The 16309-nt window shown below is 41.3% G+C and overlaps 1 protein-coding gene across 2 annotated transcripts in view; it reads left to right on the top strand.

The window, feature by feature from the left end:
* ADCY2 (adenylate cyclase 2) overlaps window positions 1-16309 on the top strand; it is a 355653-nt gene that overhangs the window by 291475 nt on the left and 47869 nt on the right. For both annotated transcript variants that reach the window (XM_053657169.1, XM_053657168.1), the window contains 2 exons: window positions 5058-5195; window positions 11829-11948. In XM_053657169.1, coding sequence (XP_053513144.1) covers window positions 5058-5195; window positions 11829-11948 — 258 coding nt within the window. The remainder of the gene's footprint in view (window positions 1-5057; window positions 5196-11828; window positions 11949-16309) is intronic.

The raw sequence follows: 16309 nt of genomic DNA, 5'->3' as shown, positions 1-16309 counted from the left end.
TGTGCACAAAACACGCACTGGCCTTTTGTATAAGGAAATTGTCTGGCCCTGACCAGTGTGTCTCAGTGGGTTGGGCATCATCTTGCAAACCAAAAGGACACTGGTTTGATTCCCATCAGGGTGCACACCTGGGTTGCGGGCCCAGGTTGCCTGGTTGGGGATGTGCGAGAGGCAAATGATTGATGTTTTTTCTCGCACATCAATGTTTCTCTCCCTCTTTTTCTCCTCCCTTCCCTTCTTTCTAAAAATAAATAAATAATTTCTTTTTAATTTAAGAAAATCACCTGTTTTTCCACAACAAATAATAACATGATAAGTTTTATAACATTTTGAAAACACGAGCCCATACTTTCCTGGACGTTAATATGCTCAGGAGAAAGCTACAGTCTAATTGTTTTCACCCATTGAGTAGCTAACTGATTTGTCTTTTCTGTCTGGTTGTTTCTGTAGGATGTGTTACTTGTCCATCGTGAGCGATAGATCCCCTGTGTTGAGGTGCAGGTAGACTTTCATTTTTCCCGTTTGGGACTGCATGCGCCGCCTCTCCCACAGAGAGCACGTTCTGCTCCAGGCCCACAAAGCGTTTGGCTGCATCCCCTTTGCTTCTTTCCTGGTGTTTGTTCTACCTTTCTCCAACTCTCGTGACAAGTATGTTGAATGTTTTACTGTACCTTCTGTGCCTCAGTGTCTCTGTCGTATTTTTCATCTCTTTATCTTTCTGTGCTGTTTCATGGGCTAATTCCTCACAGTCATTTCACCCTCTTGAGGATAAGTCTTGAGTATAACTCTTGGGTTTTTAATTTCAATAACTACATTTTAATCTCCAGAGAGTCTGTGTGGCTCATTTTTAAAGCACATCTGTTATTTTCTTCTAAGTGCTCATTTATTATGGGCACTAACTCATCTTTTTTAATTTGATCTTATTTTATAGGCTATTTCAAAATGATATAATATCTACAGCTCTTGTGCTATCTCTACTATCTGTTATGTCTGTTGAGTCTTCCTTATAAGGTCCATCGTCTCAGGTAGTTTGTAGTTTTGTCTTTTTTTATGAGGCCATGTTCATTGGGGATGGCTTCCCCACAGCTGGGACATGCCCTGCACCCTGTGATGTAAAGTATCATTTCTGAGCACTGTTGTTCTTCCTTCTGCCAGAGCCCCAAGCACTTGCTCTGGTGTTTGAACTGATTAGTAATCCCGCAACTTGAAATTCACATTATGAAATAGATCATGTAATTTCAAACCCAACACCCACATTTAGAGTTTGAATTTATCGTCTGAAGTTTGTTGGTACTTCCCTGAGCTAGTGTGCGGAGCTTTTCTAATCTCCTTTACATGGAGGAAACAGCCTTTTGAGGCTTCTGGTTTTATTCCAGGCTCTCAGTCCCAGCTGCCCACTCTTGTAGACTCAAGGTAACATCTTCTTCCCCCCTGGGCATCAAAATCCCACCCCCGGTTGTGCAGCTTGTATTCAGTCTTAGGACACTCCTGGGTCAAGCACACGGCTTCAGTTCACCCGGCACCAAGCTTATTCTTTGTTTCTGACTTTTGGGAACTTCTTTTAGGGTTCATCTTAAGATGGTGAGTGTTCTGAGTAAGCATGTGTTGAGTTGCTACTGTCTGCCAAGCGCTGTGCTGCCTGGGGGCATACAAACACTGGTATAAAGTGGTCACCGTTCTCCACCAGCTCTTCCTGTGGCTAGAGACAAGCATTTCAGCAATGAAATGTGATGTGGAGAGGCCGTGGATGCCATGTGACGGATGAATGACTGAGGAATGGGGCTCACCCAGAGAATACAAAAGCAGCAGGGCGATTTTGTAAATTATGATTGATTAAAATAAAGAGGTCTTTCTGGAGAAAATTCAAGTGCAATTAAATAAGCAAAGCACACATAGTGTCTCTGTGATAGTAAATGTTACAAGTGATTATTGCTGCCATTCAAAAATACAGTCCTTGGCCAACTAAAATGCCGAAGAAGGTGTTTCTTTAGGCAAATATACAGAAGTGCGTGTTTATATGATAAACTTCATTATGTTTTTCAGGCGAGATTTTAAGATGAGCTTTGTTTTTCTAGTAATAAAAGTGTGTTGCTCGGCCTCTGTGACATTTATAACTTTCCTGAATGGCTTTATTTTATTGATACTTCACTTAATCCAAACACCTACTTATTTTCAGATACTTCATTTTATTTCTAAAATGGACACTAATGAATTTGTAAAAGCAATCTTCTTTTATAATTATTGCATTAAATTATAAGTCATTTGAAGTGAGAGACTACCAGTTGTGTTCAGTGCAGAATATTAAAAAATAAAATAAGGAAAGAAGGAAGAAAAATATTTCTGGTGGAGGTATTTTTTCTTGTTTCTTTTTTCATCCAAATATAGAGCATCAGCATTTGATTATATTTTTATGCGGAGAATTTTTTCCTGTTGTGGGTGAAGAACATTGACAGTCATCCCACACTCTTTCTGGCAAACCACACTGCTCATTTCCCCAACACCATCTCCAGGCTAAGGTTTTCAGATAAATTCATATTCTTTCTCCTCTTACATTCCCACTACAATTAGTACCAATCCCATATTCGTCAGTGGGTGGATGTGGCATGAACACCAGGGGCACTTCCGAAGGTCCCCAGTGAGCTCACTGTAAGTAAGAGGCAATCACAGGACATGAGAGCCACTGAAGATCAGGAAAGGGGAGACACACATTTGGGTAAATTTATGCCAGTAATTAAACCCAAGATCACCTGGACTGACTAACCTGGGCTCGTTTCCATACAAATAGCATCTTTTAAATAAATGCAAAAATGTTCTTTGAGATATTATTCTTTATGTTTCATTAGGATGGTATAAATTTTTATAAACTTATTTTTGCATCTAGGAATTTATTGGAATCAATGACCCAAAACAGAATAAACTGAAGTGAATTATCACGTCAAGATCCAAGTTGTAATTTTTATTGAGAGCTTCACATCGAATCAATGTTCCCATTTTTCCTTAGATCCCTTCTATTTTAATATCATAGCCTTGTTCTCATCTTTTTCCTATAGTTGGTTTCTTCTGCTCCCCTAACGTCTTTATCTCTCTGCTCTTCTTCCCCACGTGTCACTGTAGTTCAGGGCACTCATCTCTTTATCTTTGATTTCTTTTTCTTTACCAGCAGTGTTTACCAGTCTTCCTATTTCAGCACAGTTTAGTCACTTTGCCTGAACTTAGTGATAGGAATTAGAAAACTGGGGAAGCTGCCTTCCTCCCGCACTTTGAGAACAATGACCATTTCTCATACATTCAGAAACAGTAGAAGGGGTTACTTTGAGGCACACGTGATGACCAGTCAGGACAGTGGATTGAATCGATTGCATCCTGAATTCATTGTGCTGAACCCAGTGCAAGCCAGATCCACATGTCTTTAGTGAGGTGCTCCAAGTGTTTTCTTCCTTGGGGGAAATAGGAACATGTAAGTTTTCCTCGACACCCTTCCATGTGTTCAGTGGGCACCTGTGACAGTGGCACCTGGGCCACCGATTTGCAATATTGCCCAGCATGTTGCAGGAGCAAAAAAAAAAAATTCACCTGAGTCCTCCCACATCTGTTTCAGTAAGTGACTAATCTCTGCTCAGAATATATTCCTATTAGATAGCTTATTTTGCTTATTTTGATTATGACCACACATTATTCTAAAATTTTGTACAAACTATTTTTTATTTTATAACTTTAGTAATAAGTCTGTGCAATAACTAGATAGTAAGTTTTTGTATTTTCTGCCCTTAACATTTTCATTATCAAATCTATTGATAACTTTAGCATACAGGCCCAAAATCATCTATTTTAATAATTTTTCTTAAACAAAAACACTAATCCTAGTCGATTAGGCTGCAAATACCTACTATTTTAATTTATCAAAATCAAACCAAATGCTATCATCTTCTAAGAGATGACTATAATATTTTACTTGAATCTCTGCTTTGTATACTTTATTTTAGCATCTCCTCCAGGGCATGGATCTGATTGGGGTCTGTGGTATTAATATTATCAGCAGTAGTGTGCATTAAATTATAATGATACAAGCACCCTCAGGTGGGGGCCTTCCAGCTCTGTGACCCTCCAAGACAATGCATATTCAGAGCATTAAAGGGCATCTTATTGGATGACATATTTAATGGCACCAGCCCCGCCCATCCAAACCCTGCTCTTGGGAGGAGGCCTAGGAGCCCAGACACAAATCTGGCTCCTCCACTGCTGCTGTCAGGGAAAATGATCTCCAAACCCCTACTGTGTGCGCTTCCTGCACCTGGATTCGGCACCTGGCAGCCCCTGGCAGCCCCTGGAGTCCAGAGCAGTTCATGTTCCCAGACGGCTCTGGGGGAAATCAGAGAAGGACCTAGGAGAATTAAAGAGGATAATTAACTTGCAGAAAGTCTCACAGCTCTAAGGGTTTGATGCTGGGCCACTGGGCTGCTTCTTTAAACTTACGTATCCACCTCTCATTTTGTATTATAGAATCTCAGTTGTTATATTGGTATTTAACATATTGCAGTGCTTATATTTTTAAGAATAAAGCAAACCCAAGACATCCCTCAATTAACAGGAATAATTTTTTATTATGCCTGTTAAGGCATAAATACAGAAAATGTTAAGGGCAGAAAATATAAAAACTTATTATCTAATTATTACACAGACTTATTACTAAAGTTATAAAATAAAAAAATAGTTTGTATAAAATTTTAGAGTAATGTGTGTTAATTTTTTAATTAACAGGCATAATTTTTCTTTACCAGATTTTTTAAAAACATAATTTCAGGTCTATTTTAAAAGATATACAAGCATAACTTACATTTATCATAAAAAGTTCATTTGTTTTTACTCTGTAACAATGATGCCAACATAATACAACAAGGCTTGTAACCTGGTAGGGTCCCTCAGGTGAGGATGGAGCCTACTTGTTGGTTCCATCTTTGAACAATGTTGGTTCATCTTGTGGTTTTAAGTATCATTAAGAAGCTTGACAGAATACACAAAATAACAATGGATTTGTTTCCCTTTCTCTCTCTTCCTAGCAATGCAGCAAAAAGGCCTCTGCCTCTCTCCTGTGGCTTTTGAAGTCCTCCGGCATCATTGCCAACCGGCCCTGGCCGCGGATCTCCCTCACGGTCATCACCACGGCCATCATTTTAACCATGGCCGTATTCAACATGGTGAGTCACGGCTCCCACCAGGCAGGGGCTTCTTTCTCCTGATGCCTGTCTTAGCAGAATTTTGAAACCTTTTCTGTAGCTTCTTTGGCAGCACCATTCTCTGCCCTTTAAATTTAATATCTCCTGCGGCAGCGGTGGCCTTTCTGAGAAAAAGGATACTTCCCCTGAGAGGGGAGGCTGCTCTCAGCAGTTTCCCACTGTCCTGCTCCTTGTGGCTCTCAGCTGCAGAAAGGACACTGAGCCCTGAGGGCACAGGGCTCAGTACTGGTGGTGCCAGAGGGCAGAGGGACTGTCAGCAGGATGATCACCGCAGGGTAACAGAGGCATCAAATCAAGGACAGTGCAGTGGCTTCAAATCAAGGACAGTGCAGTGGCAGAGGTGTCCTGCTCAGGAACCTAAAAGTCCTGATAGCAACATCAGCTCCTACCTGACCAGTGGTGTGATTTGAAAGTTTTTATTAAACTTCCATAAGTTGCCTTTTCCCTTCTCAAAAATCAGAACTGATGCTTCTCTGCTAAGGTGGTTCTTAGGGTAAATGAGCTGATGTTTCTACCACACTTAAGGTGGCACCAGGCATTTTGTAAATATTTAACCAATGGTCTCTCTTACTTATTGGTATTATCATGACTGGTATATTCTTAAAAATAGGCAGGTGGGCAATCAATGCATGTTGAGACATATCCTTATCATTATTCTGACATCACCATCATCAACCGTAAAGCATGATGTTTCAGGGTTGGCTACTTCACTGGGTATTGGAACTGCAGGGTGTCGTGAGGATAGTCCTTGCCCTCCAGAAGCATAAAATCAGGTAAAGAAGATAAAGTTTACATATTAAAAGATAACACTTAGTATTCAGAAATGAGACAGCATTCACTCTACTAAAAACTTATGTACTGAGCATAAATGTGTGTCTGGTACATCACTGGGAGCTCAGAACCCTAAGACAGTTCTCTGCCTTCCAGGCATCACAGTGGAATCTAGGAGACGGACAGCAGGTAAACCCATCATTAAGAGTCCGAGGGCCACAGAGGAGGCAAGGGGGCAAAGGGAAGGGACAGCAGGCCTGCTGGGCTGAACTGTAAAGGAAGGGTAGAAGGAGTTCTGGAGATGGTGCATGACAGATGAGAAGGAGAGGAGACATTTAACTTCTAGAACTAAAAGTAAGGCAGATATTTGGATTAAAAAGTAGTCAAATATAAGGCTGAAGAAGTAGATGAGGATCTTGGATGTTTACATGGATTCAATTCTAAACATCGTACTATAGAGAGAACAGCTTCTCCTGACACACCCCTAGAGATTCCAGTGAAGGTGATGCCAGCTAGAAGTCAGGCGGGCTGGGTTGCCAGCTGCAGGGTCAGGATAGCCTCTCATCTGCTTCACTCTGCCTCGAAGCTGATCTGGAGAACACTTGCAAAGTGGGTGTCTAAGAGTGCCACAGCTTGCCCTCCCCCCTCTCCTCCTCCTCCCTGCCCTATGAGGAGGTAGGTATGTGGACTCCTCTGTGTCCTTTCACATGGTTAACTAGGGGACAGGCATGCTGGCTCGCCACACCTCACGTGACCACACGTCCCAACTGTCTCTGAGAGCTCCCTTAAGAAAAGACATGAGGCCGGGCCCTAAGGTGGGCCTCCCCAGATGTGGGCCAATGAAAGGTGTGACCTCTGCCCCTGCAGAGTCTCAGACCTCAACTCAAGAGAGAGGCTTGCCCCTGTAGGTAGTTAGAACTAATGGTACCTGAGGGCAGGAGTCTTAGCAGTCAAGCACACACAGCCAGCGGGCTTTCCAAAAGACCTCCTGGCCCTTGGTCTTTGTTCCGATGTGGAGGTGTCTTGATGTGTCAAGTTCACCTTGGGAAGCCCATTGTCCTGGGCTCCATCTTGCTCTTCTGCAAAATTAGTGGGTGATACTATGCTATTCTCCCCTCCTCCTGGATATACACAGCACCTGAGGCCTGTTCTCCTGCGGGCATGATGACACCTCCCCCCAGGGGTGGAGCCCATCTTCTAGGTCTCAGGCATACCTAGGCCATGACATCATTTATTTCCAATGAGAGCTTCATCAAAACAGACTGGCAGGGTAGCTGGAAAACTGTGCCACATCGGGACCACAGGAACTCACACTAGAACTACGCTGTGTTAGAGGGACTTTAAAATGCAAGGATCCAAGTAGTCAGTGAGCCCAGACCTGCAGGTTGTAGGTGCGAGGACTCACGGGAATTTTCACTGTGGCTCCAGGGCTGTCATCAGAGCACAGGGTGGGGAACCTGACATAGGGACACAAGACTGAGACAGGGGGCTTTCCTAGAAGTCTGTCTGCGCCAGTGTTAGTAGCCATTAGGATACTTAACCTTTCTGCACGGGCATTGTTATGGTTATTGCAAAGAGGGGGAAGAAAGACAGAGAGGCAAAGGGGCAGGGAGGGATGAGAGCCTGTAGAAACCTGAGTGCACTTCCTAAAATGCATTCCTCACGTCCCACTTGGTGACATGCAAGTGTGCGTTATCCCTGCTGCCCACAGACCCAGGAGAGCAACCAACAAGCTCAAAACGGAGTTTGGGAAACTAAAGCTGCAAGAGACAGCTGGGTCAGAACTAAACTCCACCATGAAGGGCCTGGGACAGAAGCACTTAAGGACCACAGGGCTCAGTAGCTCGAGTTCTGAGTAATTCTAGCAGACACAATGTGTTCCATTGCCTTCCAAGGGGTCACTGCCACAGTCCCCTTATAATTAAACATTCTTATCCCTCAAGGATGTGTTCACTCACCTGTGAAGGCACAGAAGCCAGTAAAACACACTTTCCTGTTGGCAGCATGTACAAGTTATGAGAACAAGACATTTAGCACGACATCGCACACTTAAGAGTAAGGTCTTTTTCCCCTATTTTTGGGGGGTCCCAGGAAAGTGCCTTTCATATAAGGGGTGGCTACTTAATAGTTACTAAATAAAAGAATGAATGAATGAACAGTTAAGCACACAACCCTTTGAGAAAGAAACACTGTTTGTAAAATCTGGTTTGACCTTAAAAAAACAGGATTTATCACCTAATTTTTTAATGATAAAATCTAAGTGGGAAACAAATCTGATTTGGAAGCTAATTTTATTTCACATAGGATAATTAGCAACAATTGATAGGCAATTCAGTCACTGTCTAAATGTTTCATGAGCTGAGCATTGAGGAGATATATTTTTTACAGTAACTGTGATCCCTTAAGAGAGAAGAAATACATCTTCAGTACTGGAAAGATGATGTCCAGAGCCACTCTTTTTCTCACAAAGAAATTTATTGCCAAGGGAAGTAGAGGAGTCCATGGAAGTCAAGCTAAAACTGTGGTGGGAGAGGTCTGAGAAAGGAGATAAGGGTTTGCTGTGCATCCTGAGTGACCGTCTGTGGCAGTCCAGGCTGTGGGACAAGGGATAAGCAAGATTATCTTTCCTGGGCCCCTGGTGGAGAGGGAGAGGAAATCAGAACCACTTTAGCAGGTGTCTGCCCCACCAGTGCAGAGAAATGATGTTTTCCATGGTAACCGGGGCCCTAAAATTAGTGGTTCTCTTCCATCCGATGCTCTTCTTATATTCATTTCAAAGAGTCATCATAAAACAGTATGAAAGCTGTCACTTGCTACAGAGAGGAAATAATTTTCCCTTACTTGGAAGGAACTATTGAGCTTCCTTATAATTTCTTACCAATCACAGAAGGGAAAGGGTTTGTTCATGAGGGTGCCAGCTTTGGTCACATCTGAGGATTCACAGAGAATGTCCTCTTGAGGTAAGACTACATGAGGCAGACACAGGGTCCTGTGTCCCCAGCCACCCTGTAAGGTGCTGTGACTGCCCCTGGGCCATACATGTCACCATGGGTGCTGATGCATCGGACACTGGCTGTTCCAAACTGAGCATCGGTGAGGCACCATGCAAGGGAAGTGGGCTCCCAGGTCACACACCCACATCCAGGGGAGAGGACACCTACATTTAAACGGCACTTACAGTGTCAACAGGAACAGTGTGGCTTTTAAAATCTCAATACGCAACGATAATACAAATGACAAAATATCAGGTCAGTTTTATTTAAAATAAATAAATAGCTTTTTGTGAGTCTTTAACCAGACATTTAAAACACCTGATGTTCACCCATGTGACATCAAACACCCCAATAAAAAGTGGAGGAAAAGAGTTACTCAGTTTTTTAATCAAATATGGAGTTTTATCAAACTGCCAATGACCTGCGTGTTTCATTCCATTTTAGTTTCCTGCTGGCTGTTCAAAGTCATGTGTGAGAAGCTCCAATCCTCTGCCGTTTTTTTCTGACATTTTGATGTGTCATCATGGACTGCCCGTATCAGTCTGCGATCTCTGGTGAAAAACTCCCCAGAGAATAAAATCACTAACACGGCTTTGTGAATCACACAGATGGAGCTGGCAACGGGTGGTCTGTCTGGACTCCTGATCTCACCCAAATGACAAATGCAGTGATGTCATCAGGCACAAAATAATATTAAATTGCGCACTCATCATGTGATCTTACTTGAGTAACATAATTCTGAAATGTCTTAAATTTTCTGATAAATGTAAAATTTGGAAGTAGAGGTAGAATTAGGCAGTATTCATTAGCACTTTATTAGGATATCTTGTCCGGGATGAGGGTATAATTTTCCCAATTATGACAAAGTTTGTAGAAAGTTAAATTGGTCTATACAGGAGTTCACCAAAGAATTATGATTATTATAAATTCACTGTGAAGAAAGTTGTGGCTGTTTAACCTGGAAGTGGGGGAAGTGAGAGACGTAAGGGATGACATGAGTCTGTTATTTTAAAGTGACCAAGAGGACAGACAGCATGGGGGAAATAGATTCAAAATGGCAGGATGATGCCACGTGGAATGGAGTTTCTTGATTTGGGGCGTAGATAAATACTAGAGAGAGTTTGCAGAAGGGGGTTAAGGAAGCATTGTTGGGTATAGTGATTGCAGTTCTCTGTTGTTTTTCAAATTTAAATAATCATATTGATTACACAGCCTCATTGCAAGACAAAATTTTCACAGGACATACTTCTACTCATTGTACAACAGGAATTTATTCTCTTCTCTATACGGTAACATAATCAAGATGTTTTTGGTAATAATTTTAAGATTCCAGGTTCTTAAGACTAGTAACATACAAACTAAAATGTCTCCTTCTCGTTGCTATTTCTTGATTCTTTAGTATTTAAATCCATTTTATTTGGAATCTAGTAAACCTAAATTTGTAGCATTTTGAAACCTAAATTTGTAGCAGTTTGCCAAGCTACTATGCAGTTCAATTATTTTTCTAATATAGGTTTTTAAAAAATAGCACATTTATAGTTCAACCAGGGGTCTGACATCTTTGACAAATTCTTCAGTAGGGAGTAAATCTACTACATTTCTTTGATTTTTCAAATCAGCATTTTAATTTTATCACATGATATAATTGGTAAAATCACAGTATCTAGTACCATTTTGGAATCTGAAGAGGAAATAAAAATAGGGTAAATAAACGCCTCTGCCAACCCAAGTAAATTATAAATATTTGGCAACAACTCTGCCATCAAAAGAAAAAAGCAAAAGGAAGAAAGCAAACAAAAGCAACCGTAGAAACTGTACAGGTAGTTTTTGCTTTTTCAACCCTGACTATTCCATGTACGGTGAGCCCTCTGCAGAAAACGCCGCCTAGCTCTCTGGTTGAGAAGAATTTCTTCCTGTAAAGAGAAACCAGTCCCAGCAATTGTCTGGTCTGTCTTTACTAAACATTCCTCCGACCCTGAGCCATGGTGCAGAAAGTGACTGATCCTCTGTCACTCAAACAGCCTGTACTACAGCTTCTCTGAAAAGAGGGAGAGAAAGGGAGACAGAGAGAGAGACAGAGCCACCCACAGAGATCAGATTTATCCTATCTCACTAACTGGTTGCCAGTGTCTTTCTGGGTGCTGATATTGGCGGCCATTGCATAAGTATTAATCATCTTTATTTTCTCAGGATTACTTTTTTAAAAAAATTAGGACCCTTTTCCCAACAGTGCTTAGAGTATCATCCTTTGAATTTTAATCCCCGGTGGTCCTTAGCTGCCAAGCTCTCACAAATAATAGATAAGATGTTGATACCAGTTATTGCATTTTTACCATAAAATTTTTTTTTCTTGAAATCAAAAACTCATAAAACTCCATTGACTCATTTAATGTTTGAACCAAGATGGTGAAGATACTGCAAACACATTCTGAAGGCTCTGATTTCAGGGCAGAGTGTTGAGTGTCTGTGTGTGTGGTGACAGCAACCTCAGATGTGATTCTAAACCAGCCCTCTGCCTGGGGCTTTGTACATTTTTAAGTTAATATTTAATAGAGGGGATTGTGTGTTCTTTAACATCAGTCCTGCAGTTCTGTAACTCACTCTGAAGTGTATAGCCCAGCCATGAACAGTCATTTACTTATTCAGTAGAAGTTCCCCGAGTTTCAAAAGCAGAAGAAGCTATGGGCACCTGAGGCCTAGGCGCTGGGTCACCCACATAGTCCTGCTCACTGTGCGGAAGGAACACAGGCACTAATAAACTCAGTGCCACCTGCTAACCCTTTGTTCTCCTTTGTCCTAATGCACTGAAACACAAACGTTTTCTTTGCAGTTTTTCCTGAGTGACTCAGAGAAGACAATCCATCCATCTACCAATACATCCAATACAAGTCATTCTGCCTCAAATAATCAGGCGGCGATTCTGCGTGAGCAAAACTTGTTTTTCCTTCCGGTAAGAGCATCTCATTCGTTATCATGACTTTTATTGTTTTCCACTTACTTAATGCTGTGGCCTCCACTTTCACACCTGTCCTAGACTTCACTTTTCTTTGGTGTCAAATCCCGAGCAGGCCCTGACCACTCAAAAACTGCAGCCTTTCCTGAGAGAAGCCCCGCCCACTGGCATCTGTTAGGCGCATGTGCAAAGTCCCAGTGTCTCACAGGCGACTCGTGCTGTGTTCCCTTTGCTGCTACATGTTATGGCATGCATTCCAGCATTTGACACTTGATGACATGTCACTGAATTTCTGAGTTCCTTGCTTGTAAATTTTGCAAATTGTTCCAGTGAGTGAGTGTTGGTTCCCTGATACTGTGATAACAGGGCCACATCTCCATTTGCTACAACACTGTCCAGTGATCATATCCTCAAATAACCCTGACTGACTGATTTTAACCAGCATCCAAAAGGGCCTAGATTGAAATTTTAAAACTGACTAACACATCAGTGTTCTAAGTAAAAAGGTAAGTTCGTTATTTACTGCTTCATGACTTTTTCTTCCATGAATTGTTTGTGCAAAAAATATGTATTTAATACCCTCCTTTTCATTTTATGAATAATCATCTAAAAGTAGCATATTTATTAACATTTAGTTTCTGCCTTTTTTGAGGGTGTGAAATGAATACTTGGGGACTGAATTCGGTAATTAATGCGTATTTTTAAAATGTCTAACCAGTTTTCTTAAACTCTGTTAACAATGGTGATAAAAGAGATTTCTTTTTCTCGTTCCTCTTTTGCTGGTTTGTTCTGTTGATACTTTGGTCCAGTTTTGCCATTTCAGTTTGCTGGGAAGGTCACAGCTCTGTTTATGGAAAGTAGGGAGGTCGGACGTTCTTATGAGGCCAGGGCTTTTGCAGAGGCGAGCTGGCCAGGGTCCACAGGAATGTCCTTGTGGGCTTGTGAAGTGAGGGTGGCATAAACTTTGTCCCTTATCCAAGGGGTGCTGGCCTTCATTTTAGGCATCAAACTTCATTGAGGATCAGACACCACCTTTTCTATGTTCCTTACGTGAATGGTGAAAGACAGGTCTCATAATGATTTATTGGCTTTGATCTCACTGTGTGTGATGTGGAGTTGCCCCCTTTGGGGAAAGATTTCAACTGTGTGATCCGGCTCCTCCTTGAATGGATGACATTAGCAGACCTTGTCCACAGGACAGTGGAGCGAGAATGCCTCCAAAGCTGTCCTCGTGTGACATTCACAGGGCACTTTAATGCTAACAATTTAAAGGTGCATTTTCATAGGAAAGAAAAGCATAGCTGGCAAAGCATTTTTTCCATTAGCTTTCTCCATCCAGTATTTCTGGGTAGAACAACTCACCATACTTGGCACCACTAAAGGCAGTAAGGTGATCATTCTGAATTTCATTTAGGTAAATCTATATATCATCTTATTCTCAAAGGAAGCAAGTCATTAGAATCCCAAGATGGAAAAGGGTAGCATTTACTCAACCTTAAAAGATCCTGAAAAAAAAAACCCACAATAGTCTCTTTAAAATCGAGATCACACTTAGTCAACAGGCCACACTATTCTAATAATAAGTCCTCAGGAAGAGGATTATGATGAGCTTGGCCAAGGAAACCCCACGTGCTCACCTACAGTCTGTACAGAAACTGCTTTATTAACTCGCAAGTTTACGAGTCCCAAAGGAGCTCGTAACGCCGCAGCTTCCCCCTTAATATATTTTGAGGAGCATTAGGAAAGCCATCTTGCAGATGAGCACAGAGTACGCCTCATTCCTCTCCAACCCCGGCTTCTGTCATACTAACCAGGGAGTGGGGAGCATCGCCTCACTGCTGTGGGAGGCCCAGAGTGGCACAGCTTCTTAGTGGTGATTGATAATATTTGCCAAACACTGTAGTCACAGACATGCTTTCTATCCTGCTGCACTGACTTTGGAAATCAGTGTGTATGTGTCAACAATAAAGGAGAAAGTAAAGGAGAACAAGCCATCTAAAAGTTAAAGTTTTTAAAATAAATTCTATTATTTAGTTACATCCAGCCATTGCAAAAGATGTAGGAAATTTTAATTATATAGAAATATATATTTATGGTAAGTTATTAGGTCAAAAGTATCATTTAAAAACAACCAAAACAGTTTAATCTCAGCTTTTTAAAATAATAGTACCAATACCAATAATAAATAACAAAAAAAAGGGGGCTGGAAAAATATAGACAGAATAATGAATAGGCTTATGTTAGATTTGGGGAATAAAAGAAGATCCTTATTATTATATGTTTGCTTTGTATGTTTTCTATTTTTTAACATCAGATATGCAATTTGTGTAGCAGGAAAAAAAGTAAATTTAAAATACCCAGATTGATGTTAAATTTTAAAATCAGTCATAAAGAATCTTTGCCATGTAGGCACTCTGCATTTTATAAGGCATGCATAGAATTTCATCAGAAAAGACCCTGTGAGACAGATATTATTGGAACTTCCGTTTTCTAGGTGAGGAAACCAAGGCCAAAAGAGACTTCAATAAATTAACCCCAGGTGCCAGTGGCTGTCTCCTTGGTATTGAAATGCAAGTTAATTTCACTGATTAACTATATAAAAATGCTTATAACCATATTAACTAATATTCACTTAGATAACTTAATAGTAACTAGTATTTATGAGTTTATTTAATAAACAAAAACTCATAGGTAGAGACAACAGTATGATGGTTGCCAGAGGGAAGGAGGTAGGGGTAGTAAAAGGCAAAGGGGAGGTAAAGCATTAGCTAGTATTAATAAGTCATATTTTAGTAATTAAAATATTAATGATTAGTAATTTAAATATTAATACATAATAATACAACTATTGACTAATAGATATAGTAACTGTATGCAAACTCTGTGCAAATAAAGTTACTAAGAATTATACCCTCATAGAAGTCAGCTCGGGGTCCTGCAGCCAGCCAGCTGGCTCCCTGCGGGCTTTCTTCTGCAGCAGTAACAGCTGATCTTCAGGCCTCCTCCCACCCGGCCTTCCAGAGTTATCCTCCTGCATTCACACATCCCTCCCTCCCTGTCTTCAGGGTCCCAGTCTGACTTTAATTAATTCTCAGAGTGCCTCTGTGTGCACGGCCTTCAAGTTCTAGAAAGGCGTTTTGAATAGAAAATGGACTGAAAGCCTACTTTCCATTAACATACGTATTTTCATAGCTATTCCTGAACTCTGAAAGCTTTTTAAAAGACGAAGAATGAATTTTAACATGTGAAACCATAGGCAGGTTTGTATAGGTATTGGCTGTCACATATTTCAAACTAGGAGCATCACAGAAAAACCTTTACAATCCTATCTGCCCCCTCCCTGCCCCACAAAAAAAATACACAAGTGCACATTGATACGCAGGTTCATGTAAGTGGTTCCTCATTCTGCTTTTCATTTGATTAGGCTGAACTGATCAATAACTGTCACTTTAATAATTGTTTTCAACACAATCTTAGCAGTAGAATCCTTTTTAAAGCCAAACCTTACAAAGAGCCCAATTTATAGCCCTAACGGCAGACTCTGTGTAGAGAAGGAAACATGTTGGATGGCGGCTGTGAATCGTTTCTCAGCTTCCCCTTCTTCCCTGGGAGCAGGACTGATGAGCTAATATGAGTGGCCTTCCAGATCGCTGCCTGTAGATGACCTTAGCTGGGGAAATGAACGTGAGAGCCAGAGTGACAAGAATAAGCAGTCTGTACGTGGTTTGGTTCGTGCAATGAAACTGAAATGGAGCAGCTTATAAAGTGGGCTATTTTCAAAAGCAGGGTTTATCAGACATCAGTCAGGTCTCTGTTTTATTAAAATTATTAAAAATTTTTAGCTTTGCTTCTGTTCCAGGGATGCTAATATAATAGCACAACTCCCTGTCTGTAAAACCATCATATTAGCCGCAGAAGGCTTTGTGAGAATGATGGCTGTTTCTGGGGCTCTGGGCTCCAGGCCTTACTTGTTCTACTGGCCTGCATGGTCACCCCCAGTTTACAGATAAAGACACTGTGACACAGGCGAGCTAGGTCACTGGCCTAATGTAAGTCAGCTAATGAGTGAAGAAGGATGGACCACAGAGGGGTCCTGACTCGATGGTGTCCACGGTGGTCAGTAGTGAAGACAGTGCTAATACAGGCTGGTCCACCCTGCTTCCTATGGACTGAACCCAGGGCAGTGCCTGCTTCTCCCTCACACTTGGTTATTCCCATTCTTCCAGTGCCTGTCCACTTTCAGAGCCTTTGTGACTCACCCTGGTCAAAGATTTTAGTTTTTAAAATCCTTTCTGTTTTGGATAGTCCCTCTGAGCCACCCTGCCTCTCTTAATGAAATGCCTGCACTCTCTTATTTT

Source organism: Artibeus jamaicensis, unplaced genomic scaffold (assembly GCF_021234435.1).
Source record: "Artibeus jamaicensis isolate MK-2021 breed Jamaican fruit bat unplaced genomic scaffold, CSHL_Jam_final scaffold_369, whole genome shotgun sequence".
NCBI lineage: Eukaryota > Metazoa > Chordata > Mammalia > Chiroptera > Phyllostomidae > Artibeus > Artibeus jamaicensis.
Note: the sequence above shows the minus strand (reverse complement) of the source record. Positions and strands in the feature narration are given on the sequence as shown.